Below are 26,221 nucleotides of genomic sequence, written 5' to 3'. Positions count from 1 at the left end.
AATGACACACACACAGAGGCTACAAGAAAATCTGTTACATGTAGAGATTTAATACAAAACCCCTCCTCTGAAAGCCCCACACAGATTTACCAGGGCAGAGTCTCTCTGGAGGGTGAACATGCAGTGCACACACGTGTGAGCTCACACACACACATACACACCCCAGAATTGTTCTATAACAACTGCCAAACCACTGAAATACTGCTACAATAAACACAGAGACACCAAAAGGCATCTGAAGGAGTTAAATTCCTTTCCATTTCAAGGAGACAATGAATTCATTTACGCTTCTTTGTGGCAATCCCAGCTGGGATTTCCTGCTCTGTTCCTATTGGGATCTCCCCGTGTTTATAGACACTGATGGTGACCTGCCCTGTTTCAGAGCCATATTTATTCTTGACATAGATGCTGTATTTTCCTGTGTCTTCATTGCACACTCTCTCTATGGTGATTGTGACCATTGAGCCCTTCACATCCATCTTGTATCTGTCCTTAAACTCGATGACCTTCTCGTTTTTGAACCAGGTGATCTCTGGGTAGGGGTCTCCAGACACACAGCAGGTTAAGCACAGGGTCTGTGGTGAAACAGAGAACAAAAATCGATTGTGGAGCTGTAAATGTGCAGGGAATTCAGTTCATACAACAGAAATGGATTGTGGAGCTGTAAATGTGTAATGAAATTCAGTTCACAGAACAGAAATGGATTGTGGAGCTGTAAGTGTGCAGGGAATTCAGTTCACAGAGCAGAAATGGATTGTGGAGCTGTAAATGTGCAGGGAAATTCAGTTCACAGAACAGAAATGGATTATAGAGCTGTAAATGTGCAGGGAAATTCAGTTCATAGAATCAGCATAATTTAGGTTGGAGAAAAACTTTAAAATTGAGGCCAGCTCTTCAGCCACCACTGAACCTCATCCCCAAGTGCACATCCATACATCTTTTAAATTAAGAACAATAAAAATCAGTTCTCACATTTTCATTGGTGACATTCCAGCACTGATATCTGATATTCCTTTTCCTGATTTCCTGCAGTGCAATCAGGATTAACCTGAATTCACTGGGCCTGACTCATATTTGTCTCACTGGTTTTTTATAGCTGCCTGTGCTGTGAGGTGGCACTGAAACAGGCCCAGGGTGAGTTTGCAGTTATTTGCAGGGGTTTGTGCTGCCTGAGAAAAGGGAAATGTGACTCAGAATTGGAAGAAGGGAGTTGGGCTGATGGGAGAATCAGGCCCAGCACCTAAAGGCCTTCAGAGTCTAATCCTGTGAGATGGGGGGACAACAGAAAGGGTCTGGCAGTGAGGGTGACCCAGGAGGGCAGCACTTCCCACCCCTGGCAGTGCACAGGAGGGTAAAACAGGATCTTTCCTCCCCCTCAGTGATCCCTCTGTGTCTGTGCAAGGAATTCATGGAGTTACTCAATATCACCTTGTCCTCCATGATGGTGGCAACATCTGGCAGACCTTGAACGACTCTGGCACGACCTGGGAATGAACAAATAGAACATTTTAGTTCTTCTTATCAGCAAACCTGGCTGTGTTTCACTGAAGGGAAGAGATTCGTTTACTTACGCTTCTCTGCTATTGCTGCTTCCCTGAAAGGGAGAGAAAATTATTGTGGTTTTATTTATTAGCCATTATATGAACAATTTACAGTGTGAGACTCAAAATAGATTTAGCTGTGAAAATATTTAGGAGGAACTTACTTCAGCCTCTTGTGCTCAGCCAGGGCATCTTCAAAAGCTGCAGGAATGAAAGGTGTTAGGGAAAGTTGCCTTTAGTTTTGTTTGACTCATTAGATTTAGCATTATGTTATTGTTTTCAGTGCTGGGATTCCATGGATAAATGTAATTATCCCATAGATGGTATCTGCCCCTGCCTTGAGGAATCACAGCTCTGTTTGTGTACTGAAATAAGTGGGGCTGAGTTTGCTCTTCCCAAAGAGAAGTTTAGAGGAGGATAAAAACCTCCAACAGTTTGGAAAAGCCTTTGTGAACCTGGAAGTTCTCTTTTCCAAGATGCCACCTGTGAGATTTGTTGTCCAGGGGAGGAATTGGACATGTCCCAGGAGGAGCTGTCCCGTTCTCATCCTTTCCCCAGCAGTGCCAAGGCTCCCTAAAGGCTTCAGTCCTTTCCCCTCTCCTCGTGCTGCTGTGGGCTCTTCCCTGTCCCCCTCAGCCCAATTCCCCAGGGATTGCACATGGAGATCAGCTCCAGCTCCAGGAGGGAGAGCAATCCCTGCTCTGAGGGCTCCTGGAAAGCAGCTCAGGGGTGACTCAGCTCACCTTGCCCTGCCAGGTCTGCTGTCAGTCTGTGGGAGCTGCTGCCATCGAATATCTCCAGGGTGTATTTGCCCTTGTCGGCCTCCCCGGGCTCCAGGATGTGCAGCCAGAGCTGGTTCATGGTGCTCCCAGCTCTGGTCCTGTCCCGGCTCTCCAGCTGCTTCTCCCTGAGAGAGCAAGTGATGGCACTGCTGTCATTTCAGCAGAGCTGAGAAATCACATTTTCCAGTGGGAGTCAGGATTTATTTCATGGAGAGAGTGTTAGAGAATTTTGCTCAGAAATGGCTTAAAAGGCAGCTGTGAGGAGCAAGTTCTCACAGCCTGTTTTTGTAAACAGCTGCCGTAGCAAGGGGACCAGGACACCAGATGGTTCATCACAGGTCCAGTTTATTGTAGAAAGTATCAAACGCTTATACAGCAAATAATAAGCTTATGAATATTCTGTAAGCCAAGCAATCTATTGGTTAAACTATACCAAACTCTTCCTCATTCCTTAGGGGTTACATCTCTCTTTTCTCATGTCTCTTTCACTATTTGTTATCTTACTACAGCTAGGCCCAAGGACGCGCTATCTCACAGGTGCAAAACTTGGAATTAGCCGCAGCTTTGTAATTTTCTAGTCTCTAGCAACTTAATTCCCACCAAACAGCTAAGTTCTCAAGTCTGTCTTCAATAACATGGAAGCTTCGAGAACTTTTATAACAGGGTGAGAAAATAAATCTTGGATTCAATAACAAACTACAAGTATTGAAAATAAAAGGAGGGGTTAGTGTTTGCTCTGTAGCTTATCGTGAGCTCGAATTTTGCAATATGTATGATCTTAATTAACACAGTTATAAAAATATGCCTTTTAGATCAATAAACTTAGAGTTCCATGCTGATCAACAAAGATGGGTCATCTCCCTTTGCTTCCAACAAGAGAGGAAATCCATGGGGCTGCACTTGGAGGCAGTTTGCCAGAGCTTCATAAACTCTACAAAAGACCTCCTAGTTGTTATTTAAGGGATTAAATCCCATTTAGATGTTGAATATTTGTAAGTATTTAGCCCTTGAGTGTTATTAAAAGTTCACCTCCTTATCTCCATGTGTAGGTGGTATCTAATAAAACACCAGCTCTCTATTTAGGAAGACATTAGGAGGCTAAATTATTCAGTGTTTGGGAAGAATTTTGTAATTTTGGGAATATTTTTTATTCAGAGTGGGGGAAGAGAGTGGTTTAGGAAAACATGAAGTAGTAAAAATAAAGTGTTTGAAAAAGTTCTGTCTGTAACCAAGGAGGCTGTAACTGAGCAGTACCATAAGTGCAGCATCATTATTATTCTAGGAAAGATGATCACTTATAAATATTTCTGCAGTGCTACCATAAAAATAACATGACTTTCCACTCTGGAATTCCCAGACTTGTTCCAGGATGGGAGTGAATTGTGGATTTCAGCCCTTACTCAGACAAAACCAGAAAAAATGTATGGGCTCAGGCCCAAATGTTTCATTTTGGATAACCAGTTAGAAGGAACAGTGCTCCAAAAACTTTGCAAATATTTTTTGGGGACTTACTTGTGGTACCAGGTGGTTTTCATGTAGTCTGTGTAGTACTTGACATCAGTGTAGATTTTGATGCCCTCCTCAGTGGGCTGGATTTTCAGAGGTGTGGCAGAAAGAGCTGGTGGTGTAAAATAAAGACTGGAATTGAGGAGGAATTCCCAGATTTCCCTGTTCAGGACAAAATCCCAGCCAGAGGAGCAGGGAGGGGATGGTGCTGATGGTGCTGGGCTGGTTCCACACCCAGGACAGCTGTGCCCTCCCACCTCTCCCCTCACATACCACTGATCCTGCACAGCTCCTTCAGAAGCTCCTCAAAGGCTGAAAGACAAAGATTGAAGTGTCTATAAATACAAATCACAGCAAACCACCTCCAATCTGCCACTGAATTTCACTGTGGTTGGGATGGTTTATACCCATGGGTTTTTTGCTGTCTTTTTCTGTGGCACAGCTCGCTGGGAATGGAGTTTTTGCCTCTGATTCATTTGTTTTCAGATGCTGGGCATTTCTTACTAAATTTAGATGCTCCTATCTTCCTTCCCACTCAGCATGTGCCTCCCAGACAGGAGATTTATGTACCAGGTTCACATGATGGATTCCAGATGTCGGGGCAGCATTTAATCTTGGGCAGCAGAACCTCCTGATTGATTCTGGGTTGGAGTGACTGAAACATCCCTGAGCTTTTATCTGTGGGGCTTGGCAGAATTTATAAAGCAGCCCTGGCTGGAGAAATGACTGCAGATGGAAATGACATCAGCATGTAGAGCAGGAAACTCTTTAAATTCAACCCGTAATATTTTAGTGTGGGTTTGAACTCCTATAAAAGCACATAGGACATGTAGGTTTCATAGGAAGTGAGGATATTTGGGTTTGAATCCCAAAAGGGGTGTGAATGTGTCTTATTGTGTGATCCAAAGTTCTCTCACCTCCTTTTGTGAGGTCCAGCTGGGTGGAGTCCTCTCCTCGGTTATCTGAAACCACTGCTTTGTACAGGCCCTCATCTGCTTTGGTTACCTACCAAATACGTGTGTGCGTGTGTAATGTTGATTAAAATAACCCAGACAAGCCCCAAAACAAACAACACCCCTCCCAGAGAAATCTCCCCTATCACTGAAACAGGGCAGGATTTGGAAAAGGGGAAAAGCTCAGATTCATTCCTTCCTAATGAGTTTGGTAGAACTGAGCAGAAATGAGGGAGAAAAAGGGGAAATTTGTCCCAAAGCTCCTGTGAAAGGATAGGGGGGTCTGGTTCAGAAGCTGTTGGGTTTGGGGGTCAGTAGCTCAGCTTGTGCCTCAGTCCCTGTGTGAAACCAGCTCTTTTCAGCCTCTCAGGATGTGTTAAACTTTGCACAGCCACCCACTGTTAAAAACATCTTATTTCTTATTAGGATCTTCAATCACAGCCTGGTTGGGTTGGAAGGGACCTTAAAGTTTAGTTCCAACCCCCTGCCATGAACTCCACTAGAACTCAGAACCTGACTGCAACATGAACATTTCTTCTTTTGCTTTTCTCAATGTTTCTCTCACTCAGTGGGCACTACCAGAACCCACATGGAATATGAATAAGATCAGCCCTTTTTTTTTTTTTGTTTTGCCATTTTCCTGTGGACCTCTGAGCTGTTTGATGTCTCACCTTTGGGATCTGCAGAGTTCCCATCCCAGTCTGTGGATCAAACACTCCACCAGCTCGTGCCTTGTGATTGAAGAACCACTGGAAGTTGGTGTCCTTCCTCAGGTTTGTTGCCTGTTTGAAGTCAACATTTAGAAGTCAAAATCCATTTGATTTCTTAATTCTTGGATGTCCTAATATGAATCATCACTTACATTACTCCAGAATCTGAGAATTTCCCTTCTTTGTTAAAGTTTCTGCCCAAAAGAAACCATTTCCTTACAAATGCAGCAAAGCATTTGCACTGCTCATATCCTCTGAAATTTGCACCTAAAATTGATGCTGAAGGAATTCTGTTACCTTGCAGGTGAGGAGCACTTCACAGCTCTCCAAAACTTTCCATGTCAGGTTCTCTATGAAATGTGGACCTGGAAAGAAAAGAAATCTCTCTCGTGGTGCCTGTGCCGAGTTTCCTGCGGGAATGCTTCCATCTAGTGCTGGATTCCCGCAGTGCACCTGGAATTCCCGAGGGAACAGGGAGGGGAAACTGAAATAAATTACTTGAGATCCTCTCATCCCATACTGGGCAGCCGAGAAGGAGACTGGATTTATAACGTGCTGTCACAGTCGCTAACAAGTGAATATTTTTATCCTCACTAGCAGGGAATCACATTTCAGTTGTAGTATTTTTTGCAATGAACTTGTTTTATAAACTTCTTTATTCACCAACATAGGTGGGAGGTGAAAGTGGAATGAATGGATCTTTACAAACTTAGCTAGAAATCCTGGTTTTTACAAGTGGATCTTAATTACAGAATGTATATTCAGGTTGGACAGTTCTCAGGGTTTGAAAGTGTTCAGTGCCACAGCACTGATGCAGAAGATCTCCACTGATAAATCTGCCTAGCCTGGCTAAAACTAGTTCATTATTTGATTTTTAAAGGCAGGGCAAAATATCTGAAAACAAGGAGTCTTATCCTAGTGTCACCTCACTTTGAATACTGTGTTTGAAAAGATGATGGAGTGAAATAAATCCATTTGGCTTTTGCCATCCTGGCCTCATTCTGACAAGTCCTTGGCCTTTGGCTGACCTTACCCTGCTTTTTCTTCCATTGTCTCCGTTTTGCTTCAGCTTCTTCTGCCACTTTAGCAAAAGCTATGGAACAGCAAAGGACAAAGTCAACAACTCCCCATTATTGGATATTTCCTCTACAATAGAGATATTTCCTCCTTGTCTTTATTACCTTTAGTGCAGTGGACCTGCTGCTAAATACACTGAATTTGCAGCCTGATCCTGCCCTGAGATAAATGACTGCACACTCCCCACTCTGCTGCCAAGGCACAGTTCAGCACTGCAAGCTAATATGTAAAATATTTGGAAGCAAGAACTAAGCATTCCACTTCAGCAGACTGCTTTTATCATCAAGCACCTATTTATAAAATGAAAAGCTTTAATTTATGGTAAAGAGAGATTCAGATCATTTTTTAAATGATTCCCGGACTTTAAATCTGGGCTAAAATTTGCTCTCCCCATTCCCAGTGTGCCATTAGAACTGTTGGAAATGCTTTGGGGCCTTAAGTGCCTCACAAAGTCTCCACTGAGCATGGCAGTCTATATTTGATCCTGAATTTCACTTACTTTCATCTATGAGAGCAAGGGTGAATTGATTTTTGGCTTTCCCATCTTTGAGCTGGGCTGTGTACATCCCTTTGTCATCAGCACAGAAATCCTGGATTATCAGTTCCACGAGGCCTTTTTCTTTGACAAAGTTGATTTTGTGTGTCTGTGTAAAACAGAGGAGAAACTGAAGAGATTTCCACAGTAGAGCTGCTCCTGGCACAGCAGATATTGCAGTTATTTTGTACCTGTATCCTTATAAACTCCCCTCATTTTACAGGATGAGGAAGACATCCTTCCCTCATGGGTATCACAGAGCTGAAACCAGAGTGTCTGTGATTTCCAGTGGCATGGGAGTGCTGCACTTGGTTATAATGTGTGATGTGCAGTTCCATCCTTGGCCAGGGTGGGGAATATTTCCCCCTCTTGCTGAGGTGCAGGTACCACTGAGCTCCTGCCCCCAGGAGTGCCAGGTGCCTGAACACAAACATCATCACTGCCTCACTGCCTGTTTGCTCTGAGCAAATATTGTCCTTGCAACGAGCCTGGTAAATGTGCAAATCCCTGTCAGCTCTCCAGTGGAGAGGAGACAGATTTTAGAAGAGATAAAGCCTTGGATAAACTTGTTACATGTTGATTTAACCCCCCCAACAGGGCACTGACAGCTCTGAACTGCTCTGGCCTGGACCTGTCCTTTGTTCTGGGGGTCCTGGTTGTTATCTGGGCATTGCTGCTCTGCACTGAGCTGACAGCCCATGATTTATATTTGTGCTTCATTCTCAACTGTTCTCCCCTCTGGTCCTCTCATTCCAAGTATTTTTTACATGTTCTAATATTAATTTGATATGGGAGGACAGGGAGGAGGCCTGAACATTTTTGTGGATGTTTGAGGAGGTTGGAGGGTGCTGTAACACATGGGGTTATTTTCAGTGCTTTGGACTGAGAAATAGATCTCTTCCATCTGCTCCTAGAATTCATGAGATTTGCCTGTATTCAGCTCAAAATCCCCATCAGAAATTCGGAGAACTGGGCATGTGCCATGTTCAGAGTGGGGAAGTGAGCCAAGATGAAATGCAGAACAAAACCTACTGGGGTGCTGGTGAGCTCCTTGTCGTTGAAGATCAGGTGCAGCTCCGCGTTCGGGGACAGCTTCTCCACCTGCAGCCACAGCCTCACTTCCCCTTTCTCCAGGACATCGACGTTCCAGCCAGATATCAGCTTGATCACTGCAGGCAGAGAGAAGCACCAGGGGAATCCCAGGCACAGCACAGGCTCTGGCCCAGCCAGGGCTCTGCTGGCTTCCCTTTTCCCAGGCTGGCCCCTGCTCGTGGCTTTTTGCTGCTTCAACTTACGTGGGTTCCTGATTTCGTGGCTGCGTTTCAATAACTTGCCCAGATCTGCAATGCAGAGAGTTAAAAGTCAACACTCAGCCAATACAAATTAATTGTACCAATTTAATTTAATTTGTTGATGAACATTACGTCAAAGAGAAGGTAAAACATTCAGTAATGGGGAGGACTAGAAAAGGTGGTGAAGGGAATTGTCGGTTATATCTGAATAAAACGTTGGTTGGATCAATTCAGGGAGCGTGCTAAAGAAGTTATAAATCATTGTGACAGTGTAGCCAAATGTGAAATCTGAACTGCGGTGGAAAAATGACTTTGCAGGAATCTTTCCTTAGGGGATTGTAAAAGAAACTGCCCTTGAGCCTTCAAGGAATGGGAAACATCTTTTTAGTGATACCATGAAGTGACATCAGTCACTCACTATTCTTCTGCAGGAAAATTTCCTCTCAACATCTAAGATTAGAAAATGAGGGCACATTAGGTTTTTTTTTGGCAATGATCAGTTCTTACCTTCTTTTGTTAACGTGCAGCTGGCAGAGATATCATCATCTACATCTGTGACCTCCACTGAATACACACCCAGGTCCTTCTCTGAGGGCTCTTTCAGTATCAGCTTTGACCTAGAAGTAAAAAGAATAATAGCAAAAATTACATATTTTCCTCAGAAATGATGTCTCCTGGGACAGAATTTGATACACCCAGAACAGGAAATGTAGAACTTATTGGAATTTATCAATGACTCTGAGGAGCCAATATATAAAGATATTGGGAACAGGATGGCAGCTGCTCCCAGATTGCACTGCCCAGCCCAGCCCATTTCATGGGCTCCAGGGCTGGGAATCAGGGAAAGGACAGGGAAACATTTGGCTGCAGGTTTTCCTTGGTGTTTAATGTGTTCTTTACTCACCAGCTCATTTTCTCAGTGTGCATTAAATACTCACCTATTGCCTTTCTCTTCAATCTGGACTCGGTCAGGATCTGGAGGTCCCTCATAGTCCTTTGACCAGATAAATTCAGAGGAGTCATTCTTTTCAGGAGCTTCAAAGGCCATGTAAATGAAACCCTCTTCATCCACCCCGACTTCAATTTCATTTGTGCCTGGATGTGTGAAAAACCCACCAAACATTCCTTACCAAAGCAGACCAGGGCTGAGCTTCTGCACTTCTAACTCAGAAAACAACCACAGAGCACAGTTAGAGCTAATTCATTTGGGCAGCTTGATTTGTTCATCTTTGCTTTACTGAGGGTGTTTCTTGCTCTGAAACAAGTAGCTGATGCCTCACAAAGCACATTTGCACCCAAATCATACATTTATTTACAGACTGGCCCAGTCCCATGGCTTTTAGCTTCATACCAGGTTTGGTTTTAGCCACCACAGGGTCTGAGGGGAGTGAGGGGGGTCCAACTCCAGCCTTGTTCAGCGCTCGTACTCGGAAAATGTAGCACTTGCCTGTTTCCAGGTCTGACACCTGCAGGGAGCACAGCCAGGAATTAATGTCAGAGCAGGACAAGCAGCACCAGGACACTCAGGGCAGGTACAGACCTTCATGTGGGTGCTGGCTGTGGGCTGCTTGTTTATCTGCTTCCACTCTTCTGAGCCTTCTTCACACAGCTCTATGAAGTACCCTGTGAGCGGCCCTGCCCCCAGGTACAGAGGAGCTTCCCAGTGCAGCTGCAGGGAGCAGTCCCTCACCTCAGTGCACCTGACATCGTGAGGAGGGCCTGGCACAGAGGGAACAGGGAAACTGCAGTTGGGCTGGGGTCACAGAGCACAGTTTGGGGTCTGTAGGGGATGGTTTCTATGGCAATTAGGGGTAGGTTTATGAATTAGCATCACCAGCTGCTTTAATGCTATTTGCTGTGGTGTAAAGAAAAGGATTTAGAGTTTAGATCCTGATTCTTCATTCTCTGGAAACAATGTTATTAAAAATACCTGGGTGCTCTATCTGTGTAATGCGGGAATAACACCCTGCATCAGAGCACCCTTGAAAGTGTTTTGTGCTTTTCTGTCATGGGAGCAGCCATTTCTATGGCAGAAACCCCTTGGAAGAGTGAGGAGATAACAAACAAACTCAGCTGGTGCCATTTTCCTGGCTGGTTTTCCATGAGGGATACCTGGCTCTGGCATTGTCCATTCCTCACATCTGAACAGCTCACTGGGCTCGGACACTGCCCCAACTCCAGCCCTGTTCATGGCACGGGCACGGAACTGGTACAGGTGCCCCTCCTGCAGGCTGCTGACCTGGGGGTGCAGAGGGCAGACATGCTCACTTCAGCAGGGCACTGCAGGAGCAGCCAAAGCCCAGCTCAGCCCTGGGGCAGCTGTTCCCAGCTGTGCCCCAATGCATACCGTGCAAACGCGCCGAGGAATCGGCTGAGCGTTGACTTCGTGCCAGTCGGGCTCAGAGGGCTCGTGCTGGTCCAGGAAATATCCCAGGATCTTTGTTCCTCCCGTGTGCCTCGGGGCTTTCCAGCCAATGGTCATCTCAGCCTTGCCACAGTGCAGCAGCACAAAGTCACGAGGGGCCGAGGGACAGGCTGGGCACGGGGGACAGACAGAACAGCAGGGACAGACAGAATGGCAGGGACAGACAGAATGGCAGGGGACAGACAGAATGGCAGGGACAGACAGAATGGCAGGGGACAGACAATGGCAGGGGACAGACAGAATGGCAGAGGCAGAACAGCAGGGACAGACAGAATGGCAGGGGACAGACAATGGCAGGGGACAGACAGAATGGCAGAGACAGAACAGCAGGGACAGACAGAATGGCAGGGGACAGACAGAACAGCAGGGACAGACAGAACAGCAGGGGACAGACAGAACAGCAGGGGACAGACAGAATGGCAGGGACAGACAGAATGTCAGGGACAGACAGAACAGCAGGGGACAGACAGAACAGCAGGGACAGACAGAATGGCAGGGGACAGACAGAACAGCAGGGACAGACAGAACAGCAGGGGACAGACAGAATGGCAGGGACAGACAGAACAGCAGGGACAGACAGAACAGCAGGGGACAGACAGAATGGCAGGGGACAGACAGAACAGCAGGGGACAGACAGAACAGCAGGGGACAGACAGAATGGCAGGGGACAGACAGAACAGCAGGGACAGACAGAACGGCAGGGGACAGACAGAATGGCAGGGACAGACAGAACAGCAGGGAACAGACAGAATGGCAGGGGACAGACAGAACAGCAGGGACAGACAGAACAGCAGTGTCAGCACAACATCCACATTCTCATCTGGAGTCACAGCAAAAGCCTTGCATGTGCCTATGGAGGTCCCTTGCCTGGGGCTTTAGGGTTTGTGTGGCAGAAAAGGTGGCAGCAGTGGGATGATAAAATGGGAACATGGAGGGTTAGGTCCTAGGTGTGATTGTAGGATTTTGTAATTTCCCTGAGAAATTCCCAATGCTGGTTTCCAGACATCACATAACTGAGCAATTAAAATGGTCACTTGTACCCAGAGCCAAATTAACACCACAAATGTAGCACACTGCTAGGCCAAAATGCTAATTAATTAACTCTGTCCACGCTTGGCAAGTGTAATTGATGGCAGAAGCTGCAGGGTACAGGAAAATGAGTTCCCTTTTGTTTTGTTTCTCAGCCACTGTCACCATAGCAGGCAGTGGTGGCTGTGCCTGACAGATGGGCTGGAGGGGTTTCATTTGGTCACTACTCACCAATTGCTGGCCTGACAACGATGGGATCTGTTTCTGGTGAGCTCTCACTCAGTCCTGCATCGCTGACAGATTTCACACAGAACACATATTCCTTTCCAGGCTGCAGCCCAGGAACAGTAAACCTGGGAGAGCAAATTAATGTGTTTGTGTTTGCCTGTGCACAGGTAAACAGTGCTGGAGCAGACATCTACACACTTTAATAAGGTTTAGTTCTTGCAAAATCATTACTTGTCATTACAAATTAATGTGTCACATGAAATGGCTCCAGATAACTCACAGTGGGTATGGATCAGATGGAGATGAATCACCATGGGCAGGGAGATAAACAGGACTTTTTAATGGACTTTTTCTGCTTGACATGTGACCCCCACAGCTGGAGAGTGACTGTAAATTGTGTGTGATTGAAAACAGTAGAAAACAGGCAAACCCATGGAATGTGGTTCTGCTGGTCGCCCAGGCTCAGTGGGGCTGCACAGCCCAGCCTATGGAGAGCCCCAGGCTCAGTGGGGCTGTAGAACCCATCCCTTGCAGAGCCCCAGGCTCAGTGGGGCTGTGGAACCCATCCCATAGAGAGCCCCAGGCTCAGTGGGGCTGTAGAACCCATCCCTTGCAGAGCCCCAGGCTCAGTGGGGCTGTAGAACCCATCCCTTGGAGAGCCCCAGGCTCAGTGGGGCTGCTCAGCCCATCCCTTGCAGAGCCCCAGGCTCGGTGGGGCTGTGGAACCCATCCCTTGGAGAGCCCCAGGCTCGGTGGGGCTGCTCAGCCCATCCCATAGAGAACCCCAGGCTCGGTGGGGCTGTGGAACCCATCCCTTGCAGAGCACACAGCCGTGGCTCAGGCCTGCAGCAATCCTGAATCCCCCCAAGGCCCTGCTGTTGCTGTGCCTGCCAGCCTGTGCGTGGGGACTGAAGGAAGGTCTTTTTTTATCTGAAACACGACTCCAGGCAGAGCCAGAGGAATCCAGGCCGGGCCCCTGGCCTCCCTCAGCAGAGCAGGGAGCAGCACTCACTCGGTCCCTGTCACTGGTTTGTTGTTGACTGTTTGCCACTGCTCCGTGCCCGTCTCCCGGCAGTAGATGTAATACCCAAGGGGCTCTGGGCCATCCTTGGGCTTGTCCCACTGCACAACAACAGATGTCCTGGTGTCTCTGAAGGCCAGAACCTGAGATGGTGGAGATGGAGGAGCTAAAAAAGGAAAGAAACAAAAAACACAGACAAAAGTAGTCAGGGTTAAAATCTATAATTTAAAAAAGCCCTAAGTATTATAAATGAGTTGGGCTGTTTGATTTAATCACCTTTTCCAGAGCACCGTTTTCAAATTGTTGCCCAGGGAAGCTGTGGCTGCCCAATCCCTGGAAGTGGCCAAGGCCAGGTTGGGTGGGGATGGAGCAGCCTGGGATGGTGGAAGCTCCCTGCCTATGGATGAGCTTTGAGGTCCCTTCCAACCCAAACCATTCTGGGATACAGTGGAATTAGAGCAAAATGCCATGGACAGGATCTGTGCTTGGGTTTGCCAGATGACTTCTTCCTCTCCCACTGATTTCTGCAGTTACCCCACACAAACTCCCCTGAAGCAGAGGAAAAACAAAGCTAATCTTGATTGTCCTTGGCTCCACCCTGAACTGGGACCTGCTCCCCTCTGCATTTCCATCTCGGAGTGAACCCTGGAGCAGCTTCGGTGTGGGACAATACACAAATAAAGAGTCAGTGCTCATCCCTCTGCAGAACAGAAACACCAACATGAGCCTGTGGCCCTCTTTGTGTGAGCTCAGTCCAGGGAGAAAACACCCGAAAGCCAAAGCAGCCGTGCAGAGGCTCTGTCCTGGCTGAGCCCCCAGCCCGGGCTGCTGCAGCCTCCTGTCATTCCTTGCACACTGTCACCTCCCTCACACCACGCTGCAAGCATCCTTGGATTCAACACAGCCTTCAACTGTTCCTGTTTCATTAAATGTAATTCCCTGCTCACTGCTTGCTCAGATTAACACTGCCCTGGCCAACTGCAAACCAATTAAAGGAGGATTTAGGGCTTCAAGAGATTTCCTTATATCAAAGTACTGCTGTGTAACCATAGACCACGAAGTTTAGAGGGGAATGTGGGCAGGGGATCCCCCTCATTGCTGGCAGCCCATGCCATGTGCAGGGTTGATGCAGGAGTTAAAACCATGAGGTTTAGAGGGGATGCCCTCACTCCTGGCACCCCATGCCCTCTGCAGTGCTGGTGCAGGAGTTAAAACCATGAAGTTTAGAGGGGTTGCCCTCATTGCTGGCAGGGCTGGTGCAGGAGTTAAAATGATGAGGTTTAGAGGGGATGCCCTCATTGCTGGCAGTCCATGCCCTCTCCGGGGTTGGTGCAGGAGTTTAACCATGAAGTTTAGAAGGAATTCCCCCATTCCCGGCAGTCAATCCCCCTGCAGGGTTGGTGCAGGAGTTTAACCATGAAGTTTAGAGGGAATTCCCCCATTCCCGGCAGTCAACCCCCCTGCAGGGCTGGTGCAGGAGTTCAAGCCACGAGGTTTAGATGTGATCCCCCCCATTCCTGTCAGCCCACCCCCTGCAGGGCCGGTGCAGGCACGGCAGAGCAGCGTTCCCGTTACCGGGCTGTGTCCCGGCCAGCACGGGCGCGCTGGGCACCGAGGGCTCGCTGATGCCGAACTTGTTGACAGAACGCACGCGGAACCGGAAGGATTTTCCCTTCTCCAGCCCGAAGAGTGCAAATCTTGGGGAATTCGCTGGCGTCTCCAGGTTCACCATCTGCCAGGAGCTGCTGCCCACGAGACACTGTACGGGAAAAGGAGATGATTTACAGCTCCTGAAGTGAGCACAAACCCCTCCTGACCTATGACAAGGAAAGGAATTTTAAAAAGCTCCAAACAAAACACAACCAAAGCTATAAATTATGTATTTCTTGTGGATGTACCCACACTTTTCACCCTTGGCAGCGGAGGGCGCCTTTGCTACAGGAGGTTAGAAGTAAGGATGCATGAAAGGAGATGGGCAGAAGATGCTAATTAACCAACAGAGTGATTAGTGGGGAACAGGACAGTGAGGTATTCTCAGTTCTTCCTGTTACAATTCTGCCACTGTTCTGTGGTGTTAAAATTCCTTGTCCATTCCTTGTTAATCATTAGTGCTTGAGCTGTGTCAGAGTCAGGGCCATGGCTCAGGACACATGTGGGGTGGAGAGGCTGAACCAGCTGGGTTTGAGGCTGGATCTCCCCAGTTCCTAACTGGGAATGGCCTCACCTGTACTATGTCCCACTTGAGAAAGAAATGGTTCTGCTCTGCAGCTCCTCTTCTGTGTGATATTATTATTTTCTTACCTTTTCCACATAGTAATTCAGTGGCTCTCTGCCTCTTGGATCTGGTTCATCCCAGGCCAAAGCCACATAATCCTCTCTGACCTCAGTTGCATGGACATTGGTGGGTGGCAAGGGAATTTTAATGTGTCCTATGGGAAGGCAGAAAAGGCTTCAGTGATAATGTGGCAGGGAAATTAAAGTTCTTTTACAGTGGATTCTGTTCTCCCACTATAAATTAAGATCCTTCAATATAAAGAAGCAGACAAACACTTTGGGGAGATTTGAACTCACCCTCCAGGTCATCCTTGGATATTTCTATGGTCCTGCCCTGGTCATATGGGATCACTGCAATGACAAACAGGGCAGAGTCACCCACCCACAGGAGGTGCCAGAACCCAGGGCTGGCTCGCTGGTTCTGGGCACAATTACAGACATTTTATGTCACAAACAATGGCACTTTGAGCTGTTTCTGTTCAGAATGCTCCCAAGATGGGCTCAGCAGAGACATTTGTGGGAATGGGGAGGATCCGGACAAGCTGCACTCAGTTACTCCTGCAGCCCCCCGTGGTTCTGAGGGTTTGGTACCAACCTGTCACTCTCTCGTCCCTGCTGGCGTCCTGGGTGGTGACAGGGTCACTGGCCCTTGAGGGGTGGCTGGTGCCAGCCTTGTTGACAGCCTTGACACGGAACTGGTACGTCTGTCCCTCTGCCAGGCCCAGCACCGGGCACCTGCAGCCCTTGACAGGCTGGGCACTGCACTGCACCCACTGCTCCGAGCCAGCCTCACACCTGCAGGGACACACAGCCCTCCTTTGTTCCATTGCCACCATAGATGGGGGTTCCTAGCTCTGAGTGGTGCCTTACAGACCTTTCAATGAGGTAGCCCAGGATGGGGCTTCCTCCATCGTCACTGGGGGCTACCCAGGAGAGGAGCAGGCAGTCTTTGTTCACATCGTGGCATCTCACGTTGAGGGGGGACCCTGGGGCTCCAGCTGTCAGCGCTGCAGCATCTGCAAAACACCACGTAAGGAGGGGAGCTTCTGTTCTTTTCTTTTCCAGAATTTTCATTGAGTAGATTAATTTTAAATGTCTAAAGGCCTATCCCAGTAACACAGTTTTCTAATACTGAAATCATCAGCGAAAATAAGATTTGGTCATTGTGCTAATTGTACCCACACACAAAATTAGGAGCTGTTTCCTTGTGTGTGAGGGGGAGAATTCTTCATGCCAAGGCCCCAGGAAAGGAGATCTGCAGGTACCTCTGACAAACACATAGGTGGTCTGCTCCTTGTGTCCGTGCAGCGAGGGCACACGGATGGTGTAGAAGCCCTCGTCCTCCTTGTGGGCACACAGCACTGTCAGAGAGGCCTCACAGCCCTGGCACCTCAGCTCCTGGCCCTCTGAGTCCTGCAGCAGCTCCCCTGTGCAGCAGAGAAGGGGAAGGAAATTCACCTGGATTGCCCTGTTAGGAGTGGCAATATTTATTCCCAAATGCCTCAAAAAGCACAGAATGCGATGAGGGATCTCTAAGACATTCCTGGATTATTTTTGTGCCTCCAGATTGCAGCTGTGGACTCTGATCCACAGAAAGACCCAAGCAGAACGCACAGAGGATCCAGAAGTTTTTCTCACTGGAGGCTTTTCAAACTAAGGCTCTTCAAATATTCTTATGAACAGGAATGTCATTACCCCCAAAACATTTCAATGGTGTCGTCCTTTACACACAAACATTAAATAGTAACATCTGTAGCTTGAGCAGAGCTGAGAACAGCTCAGGAATCCTGGATTTTAATAATTTTCTTTTTTTTTTCTGTGACCATTCAATCCCAGCTGTGAATTCCAGTGGGACATTCCCGGAGGTACATGCACACAAACTCAGCTGTTGCCTACAAACCATCTCTGAACCAGGTGATGCCTCCTTGGTGCTCCAGTAAATCAGAGGAGAAGTGACAGGAGAGGGTGAAAGGCTCCTTTTCTCTTGCAAATAAAGGTTTCAGTGGAAAAGCAAAATCTGCCTCCCTGGCCAGAAGGGATCCTGTGGAATGAAAGTCAGCATGATAAGAGACTTCAGAGCCTTCCTCCTGGAGTATTTTTATTGTCATATATTTAGAGTGAGCCTTGCACTTGTGCAGTCAGGCTGACAGGAAAAGCTCTCAGGGAAAAAATAATCCAATTGCATCAGGCTATAAAAATAATTAATAATAACATTCATTATTTACTCACTTTTGTATATTTCTGAATCAAATCCTGATTCCTTTCCGTAATATTCTATAAGAGAAGAGGAAAACACATTTAGCAAATCTCATGGAGTGTTTATCGTCTTAATAACACCCAGTGATGCTCAGCAAACTGTTTTTCCCTCAAGCCAGCCCTTAATTTGAACCTTTAAAGTGTCACCATGGGCTAAAAGTTCAATTCATCTGACAGCTGATGCCCTTCACAAGCCTCTGGGGATGTGTCTGCAGAGAATTTGTTCCAGAAATGTTCCAGGAGAAGCAATCCTCAGAGGTGAGGAGAGCAGTCCCAGCCAGGCCTCTCTGTGCCAGCCACAGCCCCTGTTCCATCCTCATCCTGCTCTGATCCTAAAGGTCCCACAGGGAATGACAGGAGCAGTTATTATTGGCATGGGATTTTTCCTCAGGCTGCTGCTTGGTGGCCAAGGGCAGCTCCTGTTGTGGCCACACTGTGAGAACCTCCTGGTAACTTGTCCTGCATTAGGGCAAGGGGAATTTAGGGATCTGGGAAGGATGCAATGAAGGTTTCCTGGGCTGGTGTCCCTTCAGAATTGGTAAATGCCTGCTGCATATTCCCAGTTATGCTGAATTTTGGCACTGTTTAATTAAAAGCCCTGAAAGGTGAGACAATACACTGCTTTTACCGGGAGTCACAGTCTCCTTGTGACATCTGCATCCCAGACAGGATTCAGCTCAAAATATGGCATGTGAAAATAAGTGTGATAACAGCACAAGCCATGGCAGAGGGCTCTGTCAGTCCCACTATAGGGTGTAATTGTCTACAATTGTCTGTAAGTCTGTTCTGTCCATGCTTTTCATTACAAAATTGTAATTTAGATATAAATAGGTGAAATACGAACAGCTAAACTGTGATTCTGTGAGACTGCTCTGCATATTTCCTAAAACTGGAGATTATTTCCCTTTTTAAGTGCTGGTGGTTTATTTACTTCCTTCCCCACGTCTGGCTGTGGCTGTGCACACTTTGTATCTGTGGAGTCTGTGCCAGTTATTTTAAGAACACAAATCCAAGAGGAAAATCTTGCATTTGCCCTTGGTGGTTACTGATTTCAGGGAAGAATGTGGCATTCTCTGCAATAATGCCCTGGGAGGTCCCACTGAGAGCCACAGCTCTTGGGGAGCCATTCCTTGCTTATCTTTAGCAGACTCTCTGTGAGCCTGTTGAGTTCCACTGTGGGGCTGTTTCATAGAAGAAATAAGCTCCTAAATTTAGTACAATTTTATCCCAGTGAAAGGACAGCTGTGTGCACATGGAATCTGAAAGGAAAACCTTTGGCTGGGCCCAGAAGTGACCAAGGAAGAGAAGCTGTTCTGTGCTTTCCAGAGTGCCTGTGTGTGCCTATCCAATAATGGAAATGTTTGGAAGACCCTGCAGTACTGGGAAGTTGAAACCCAAGGAATATTTGTACTTACTCCTGACAAGCACTGTGGCAAAGGAATAAGCTTCACCATACGGATTCTTCACCTCCACACTGTACTCAGCAGAATCTTCCATGGAGCATCTGAAAAAAAATTAAATTTCCCCTCCTTCATATTTCACAGGACAAATTCAAAGGGGTTCACCTTTAATCCCAGGGGTGTTTGCTTTTCATCCAAGATCTGCTTTTCCTTTCAATTACAAGGATTTCTGGTACTTTGTCATCAATTTTTTCTCTTGAGACCAAGAAGGAAACCATTTTAAGTACTGAAGAAGCAAAAGGCCTGTGGAACACTTGATTGCACTGAAGATTTGCATTTGTCTATCACTGATAATTCATAGATCAGAACTAACGTTGTTCTGATTACACTGATCCTTCCCAAATCGCATTTTTGTCTGTTCATGAAGTGCTTATTGTGAAGGAAACCGTGTTGCTGATACATAAAAAGAGAAGCAGAAGTAAATTAAGCAATTTAATTTTGTTTGGTTTTGTGTAGAGTTTTTAAACCTTGTGAACTGCTGTGGAGATTGGCAAAGGTTTAGCTCAAACACAACAGCCTTAAAGGCAGGCAAGATCAGATTCCAGCAGAATTACTGGGTTTGTTTATCATCCACAGACTGGGAATTTAGGGCAAGCAGGTCTCACTCAGCTGAAGGAGCAGCTCAGCCAAGGGCACAGCCCTTACCTGCTGATCTGCAGGGTCAGATCCCAAGGGCACAGCCCTTACCTGCTGATCTGCAGGGTCAGCATCCCAAATTGATTTTTGATCTTGTATTTTCCTGCTGGGGCTCGGCGGGGATCGATGGGGATTCCATTTTTATACCTGGTGGAAAAGAAGGAAATGTGCTGTTAGGGAAGGACCCACATTAAACACCACAGGAAAGAGGAGCAGACACAATTCCCTCTTTTACAGATCTCCCTCTTCAATCCAAACCAGTCTGGCAGTGAAACCCAGAGCCCTCCATGGTCCTGTGTGGCTGCTCAGCCGTGGCTTTACATCCCCTGCCTGCAGCTCCTGTGAGTGAGTTCACAGATGTCTCTTCCTTGTGCTCCCAGGGATGTGTGGGAGGTTCAGACTCTCTTTGCTCTCTGAATAATTCAGGGAGGTCGTTCTGGAAGGACACAGGACATGCAGAGCTCCCACAGTGGCAGAGCTGCTGCCCACGAGTCATTAGTAATGCAAATGTTTGCACACTTAAACCTTCCAGAGGAGGAATGGCCAATCACTTCAAACTGATCAAAATACACTGTGCAAATTGGGCTTTTGAGGTGATCTTTCATTTATTTCTGGTATTTATGGAGTGTGCTGCACTCAGGTCCAGTCCTGAGGTTGGTTAATATACAAAGGGAGTAAGTGACAGTTGTGTTTATTTTACAATCTGTAGAAGCTGAAGCACTTTAATGCTGAAACTCTCATGGTGCCCTAGGCAGCCAGGCCTTATTGGGGCATGTTTATGGTGATTTAGTGCTGAAAGAGATTCTGCTTTTTGAGACTTAAATCCAAGTCTACCTGTGGGAAAAGCAAACAGGGAGACCTCCATGAACATCAGCCCTGTCCCAGAATGAGCCTTGTAGGAGTGTTCAGAAAACAGGGAAACCTCCCTGAGCATCAGCCCTGTTCCAGAAGGATCCTACAGGAATGTCCAGGGAAACCTCCACGAACATCAGAAGGATTCCTCAGGAATCTCCAGGGAACCTCCATGAGCATCAGCCCTGTCCCAGAAGGATCCCAAAGGAATCTCCAGGGAACCCTCCATGAGCACCACCCCTGTCCCAGAAGGATCCCTCAGGAATCTCCAGGGAAACCTCCATGAACATCAGAAGGATCCCAAAGGAATCTCCAGGGAACCCTCCATGAGCACCACCCCTGTTCCAGAAGGATCCCTCAGGAATCTCCAGGGAAACCTCCATGAACATCAGAAGGATCCCACAGAAATGTCCAGGGAAACCTCCATGAGCACCACCCCTGTCCCAGAAGGATCCCACAGGGATGTCCAGGGAACCCTCCATGAGCACCACCCCTGTTCCAGAAGGATCCCTCAGGAATCTCCAGGGAACCTCCATGAACATCTGAAGGATCCCACAGGGATGTCCAGGGAATCCTCCATGAGCACCAGCCCTGTCCCAGAAGGATCCCACGGCGCTGTCACTGCTCCAGGCCCCCCTGTCCCTGCTGGTCCCACACCTCTGGCCCCTGAGGTGTTTTCTGTGCCCCCTGCAGCTGTCCCTCCCTCCTGGGCAGGGCAGGGCTGTGCTGGCAGTGCCATACCAGGTGGCCTGTGGCAGGGGGCTCCCCAGGACGGTGCATGCCAGGGTGACATCCATGTTCTCCCAGACGCCGTGTGCCCGCAGCGGGATCCAGAGCAGGGGCGCCCGCGCCGCGCGCAGCTCCAGCAGCTCCTTCTGCAGGGAGGCCTTGTGCAGGGCCTGGCCAGGAGACACTGCTCAGGGCAGGGCAGGCCCGGGGGCAGCTCTCACACAAACCCTCTGGCACCAGGGACCTCTGGTAACGTTTCAAGGCCTTTGGTTGGAGGGGTTTTGGGGTTGTCCTATCACCTGCTTTGGTGCAGGATCACAGCTTTAGCCATGCTGGCATCTGGTGCCAGGTTTTGGGGTTCTCCTATCACCTGCTTTGGTGCAGGATCACAGCTTTAGCCATGCTGGCATCTGGTGCCAGATTTTGGGGTTGTCCTATCACCTGCTTTGGTGCAGGATCACAGCTTTAGCCATGCTGGCATCTGGTGCCAGATTTTGGGGTTGTCCTATCACCTGCTTTGGTGCAGGATCACAGCTTTAGCCCTGTTGGCCTCTGGTGCCAGATTTTGGGGTTGTCCTATCACCTGCTTTGGTGCAGGATCACAGCTTTAGCCATGCTGGCATCTGGTGCCAGATTTTGGGGTTGTCCTATCACCTGCTTTGGTGCAGGATCACAGTTTTAGCCCTGGTGGCCCCTGGTGCCAGCAGAGGGGGCTGCTCTGACCTTCCTGCGCAGGCCCTTCCTGTCAGCCCTCACTCGGAGCTGCCTGCAGATCCTGATGAGCTCCTCTTCCATCTTCTCCGTGTCATTCCCAAAGCGAGTCCTCTTCTGCCCCCTCTGTTCCAGCTCCAGGAGCTCAGCTTCCCTTCTCAGATTGTACTCCCTGGAACTGCATGATGATAAAAGCCAGCAGAAGTCAAGATAAAACTTTTTCTCTCTTTTTTAGGAGTGTTTTCTATTGATAGCGCACTTTTTGTTAGATCAGAAGTGGTAAGGACAGGAACACCACCTGATGGAGTGTGGTAGGAATGTCAGGGAATTATCCCCACAGGAACCAGCACTCCCAGAAGAGATCAGACTGCCATGGGGACTGTTTGGCCACTTCTGGTCCTGGGGAGGAAGCTGGGAAAAGGATCAAAGGGAGGAGAGATGTGGCTGAGATTTTCTGGGAAAGAGGGAGAGTCCCATCTGTTACTGTTCATTAATTATCTGTCAGTATTTTCCATTTATTCCTATAAAATCTGGTTTCTCTCACACCCCTACATGCAAGCAGGGCAATGTTCCTCATTATCACATGGCAGTATCATTTAATTTCCTGCATTTTAGTTGAGTCCTGGTGTTTTTAAAGGAAGAACCTCTGGGTTGATCCTGCTCTTTCTCCTTCCAACAGAGTAAGTTGGGAGCTGTGACCCTGGGGCAGAGCTGTGACCCTGGTGCAGAGCTGTGGTGCTGCCCACAATGTTATATTGGAGTTACAATAACTCCTGACTTACTTGGCTGTCTCAGAGGTCAAGGCAAGGGCAGCTGCTATCGACAGGTCTGAAAGGCTGAAGGTCTCCTCTTCCTCACTTCCAGGGGCAGGTTCATGGAAAAGAACCCAGATAATGTTCCATCATTTCACAAACTCAGCATTCTGCAAATGCATGAATGTGTAGAAAGGCCTGGGTGCACCTGATGGACTCAGCCTGTCCCTGACTCTGGGGCTTACCTGGTTTTAAACCTTTTTTTCCTGGTTGTGGAGGTGATTTCCAAGCTCTGTTTCCTCTCCTCCTTCTGCTCCTCCTCTCTGTGGTGGAAGAAGGCTCTGGTTCCCATGGTGGGGTGTCAAAGCCAAACTTTCTTGCTGGAATAGATTAAAACATTCAAATCAGACATTTCAACAGAATCTTTTGAAGTCCTTGCTCTGCTTTGGGGTTCAGGGCTGTGAGTGAATTTCATACAAAAATATTTTCTGACATCCATGCTATGAGAGGGGTTTGCTTCATGATGCTTCTGTGGAAAGTGGGATCAGGGGAGGAATGGAGTCACTCAAGGCAGCTTTTGTTCCTGTTTCTCCAGGATGTCATCAGGAACCCTGGGATGGTTTGGGTTGGACGTTAAAGCCCATCTGATGGGCAGGGACAGCTCCCATCAAACCAGGGTGCTCCAGCAGGTCCAGCTGCTGAAGCAGAGCTCTGTCCCATGCATCCCATGTACAAATGTGTAATTCCCCATGTACAAATGTGTAATTCCCCATGCCCACACAGAGCAGTCCCAGCTCACCACTCCAAGAGAAAAATGCTTTATCCAGTCCTTTACATCCTGAGGGACCACGTGTTTCTGCTGAGCTCTTAGGGAAAGGATGAAAAATCATGGAGAAAACAAATGCCAGCCTACAAGGAGTGCCTCAGGAACAGGATTTCCCAAGGAGTGACCAGGAAAGCTTCCCAGAGAAATCCCAGTGCACAGGTAGGACAAGGAATGGCTCAGGAATAGGATTTTCCCAAGGAATGAGCAGTGATGTCTCTTCCCAGAGCAATCCCAGTGCACAGGTGGGACAAGGAATGGCTCAGGAACAGCAGGATTTTCCCAAGCAGTGACAAGGAATGGCTCAGGAACAGCAAGATTTCCCAAGGAGTGACAAGGAATGGCTCAGGAACAGCAGGATTTCCCAAGGAGTGACAAGGGATGGCTCAGGAACAGCAGGATTTCCCAAGGAGTGACAAGGAATGGCTCAGGACCAGCAGGATTTCCCCAGGAGTGACAAGGAATGGCTCAGAACAGCAGGATTTCCCAAGGAGTGACAAGGAATTGTGCAAAACAGCAGGATTTCCCCAGGAGTGACAAGGAATGGCTCAGGAACAGCAGGATTTCCCAAGCAGTGACAAGGAATTGTGCAAAACAGCAGGATTTCCCCAGGAGTGACAAGGAATGGCTCAGGAACAGCAGGATTTCCCAAGGAGTGACAAGGAATGGCTCAGAACAGCAGGATTTCCCAAGGAGTGACAAGGAATTGTGCAAAACAGCAGGATTTCCCCAGGAGTGACCAGGAAAGCTTCCCAGAGCAATCCCAGTGCGCAGGTGGGACACAGGAGCAAACCCTGGCACTCCTGGCTCCCATCCTGTTCCCAGCCTCTGCTCTGGGAGCCCACAGCTCTCTGCTTTTAGCCTCTCATTAATGGCTGGGCATTAAAGGCAATTTTGGATCCCTCCTCATGTCCCTGTCCTGCAGTTAAATCCCAGCCACCCAGCAGGATCCTGGCCCTGGCACGTTCACAGGCTCTCAAAGCTCGGGTTACTTTGGAAAAGCAGCTTTGCAAATGTAATTGTTGCTGAATAGAATTTGTTCAAGCATAGCTGTAAATCTTTCCCTAGCTCGTGTTCCATGACTGAAATTTTCCCTTGGCAAATCTTCCACCTGGATTTGAGCTTTGCTGCTTTTGAATCTGAACCTGATAAAAATACAGAGCTTCAGCTTCTCCCAGTATAATTTTCTTGTACAATTTTCTTACTTGGACAGTTTTCTGTTGATGTAAATAAATTTCTTATAAACAGTCCATGGAAAATCAGGGTTGTTCTGGTAAATGCAAAATATCCCAACATGCAAATGAAAATACAGAATTATCTTGATAATGTTTGCTTTGTGGGCACTAACTTCGGAAGAAACAACAAATGCTGACAAGTAAAAGGAGAAGAAAATGAAGCAGGCTTTTATGGAAAAAAATCATTGTAATTTTATAGTTTCTGCTGTCTTCAGAAGTGGTTCAGCTGCAAATGAGTCCTGTCATCCTGGGCATCAGAGCCTTGTTTCTATGCTCATGAATAATTACTGATACAGACTCATTTTTACTAAATAATGGGGTTTATTTTTCCCTGAACAAATTTCACTGTTTTATAATCACTATTAAAACCTACACTTTTCAATTCAAATGCAGATTATTTTCTAAACATGCAGTAAACCAGAGCAGAATCTGGTGAGAAAACATGAAGCAAACCAGGATTTTCATAACAACACTGGAAAAACAATCATTAAAGCAGATACAAACACAAGGCAAAATCTACTTCTGCAGTGCAAAGCTGTCACACAAAACAACTGATGCTGCTCTTAGATCCTACAAAATGCAGCACAAACAGCAGTTTATTTACAGATAAACCACACTCACCCAGTGAAGGCTGCAGGAGAGCCCCTGTCCCCAGGCAAGGCAAGGGACAAAGGAGGTTTCCTTCTGCTGGTGGTGACACGAGGATGACTCTCCCCAGAAGAATGTTCCCCATGTTGGAGTGCCCATCCTGCAGTCAAATATAGCCCTGCCAGCCCTCCCTGGACAATGGGGACACTCGCTGCTCCTCAGTGCCCACAGCACCCCCACTCTGCCAAATCACTGCCTGGCCAAGGGATCTGAGCAGGGACAGGTGCCTGCAGAGTGCAGAGCTCTGCAGTGTGCTCTGCTCCTTTGGGACAGAGCTCACAAAGCATCTGAGCTGAATTCTGGAGAGTTTGACCCTGGCCAGGAATGGCCCTGGGGGTAACCTTGCCATGGCTGCCTGACAGAGGGATGGCATTTGCTTTGGCATCTCTTTAGGGAATGCCAGCTCCAGGCAAATCCTGGCAGGGTCTGATTGCACCAGGAGCTCCAGCAGCTCGCAGGTTTTGGTGGGCTGGGACTGTTTTATTTCCTTTTTGCAGCAAACAAAGGCTTGGTGCCTCAGAGCAGGGGAGCTTTGTGTGTCCAGCAGCCCGTGGTGGTGTCTGAGAGTTTGGGGCAGGGGCAGAGAACAGAGATTGCTGATTTTCCATTTATTTGAGGTGATCCTGCAGCTCCAGAATTCAGGGAAAACCCTCCCAGCAATGTGAGGAGCAGGTGATGCTTCTTGTGGTGTCCTGTGGAACGAATTCCACCATCAAATCTGGCACTGCACCAAGGAGCCATTTCTA

General features: G+C 47.7%; 1 protein-coding gene across 1 annotated transcript; it reads right to left on the bottom strand.

The window, feature by feature from the left end:
* Positions 1-278: 278 nt before the first annotated feature.
* On the bottom strand, positions 279-23,121 carry MYOM3 (myomesin 3). Its single transcript, XM_054292256.1, has 36 exons — positions 23,015-23,121; positions 22,800-22,874; positions 22,030-22,195; positions 21,319-21,476; positions 19,777-19,872; positions 19,045-19,133; positions 17,603-17,647; positions 17,274-17,414; positions 16,639-16,800; positions 16,248-16,389; positions 15,969-16,168; positions 15,671-15,724; positions 15,401-15,528; positions 14,675-14,858; positions 13,091-13,265; positions 12,082-12,203; positions 10,744-10,931; positions 10,509-10,635; positions 9,937-10,115; positions 9,748-9,862; positions 9,335-9,491; positions 8,904-9,013; positions 8,400-8,444; positions 8,137-8,273; positions 7,069-7,213; positions 6,526-6,585; positions 5,790-5,857; positions 5,454-5,564; positions 4,747-4,834; positions 4,103-4,141; positions 3,836-3,941; positions 2,285-2,448; positions 1,706-1,742; positions 1,572-1,594; positions 1,429-1,484; positions 279-575 (listed from the first exon to the last, which is right to left on the bottom strand). The coding sequence occupies exons 1-36, from the start codon at positions 23,119-23,121 to the stop codon at positions 279-281; spliced, it is 4,296 nt and encodes a 1,431-aa protein (XP_054148231.1).
* Positions 23,122-26,221: the final 3,100 nt, after the last annotated feature.

The sequence above is a fragment of the Melozone crissalis genome, unplaced genomic scaffold (assembly GCF_028551555.1).
Source record: "Melozone crissalis strain CALT ecotype California unplaced genomic scaffold, PUWL_Pcris_2 ptg000108l_1, whole genome shotgun sequence".
NCBI lineage: Eukaryota > Metazoa > Chordata > Aves > Passeriformes > Passerellidae > Melozone > Melozone crissalis.
The sequence above is the reverse complement of the archived record's forward strand: the minus strand, read 5'-3'. Positions and strand labels throughout refer to the sequence as shown.

What these genes read in the sequence shown, in the direction of transcription:
- MYOM3 (XM_054292256.1), bottom strand. Translation starts at nt 23,121, where the DNA reads ATGGGAACCAGAGCCTTCTTCCACCACAGAGAGGAGGAGCAGAAGGAG. An exon ending in CAGCCAGCACCCACATGAAG is followed by an intron (nt 9,863 to 9,936) that starts GTCTGTACCTGC and finishes TGCTCCCTGCAG; the next exon opens with GTGTCAGACCTGGAAACAGG. An exon ending in CCACCATCATGGAGGACAAG is followed by an intron (nt 576 to 1,428) that starts GTGATATTGAGT and finishes GTTTCACCACAG; the next exon opens with ACCCTGTGCTTAACCTGCTG.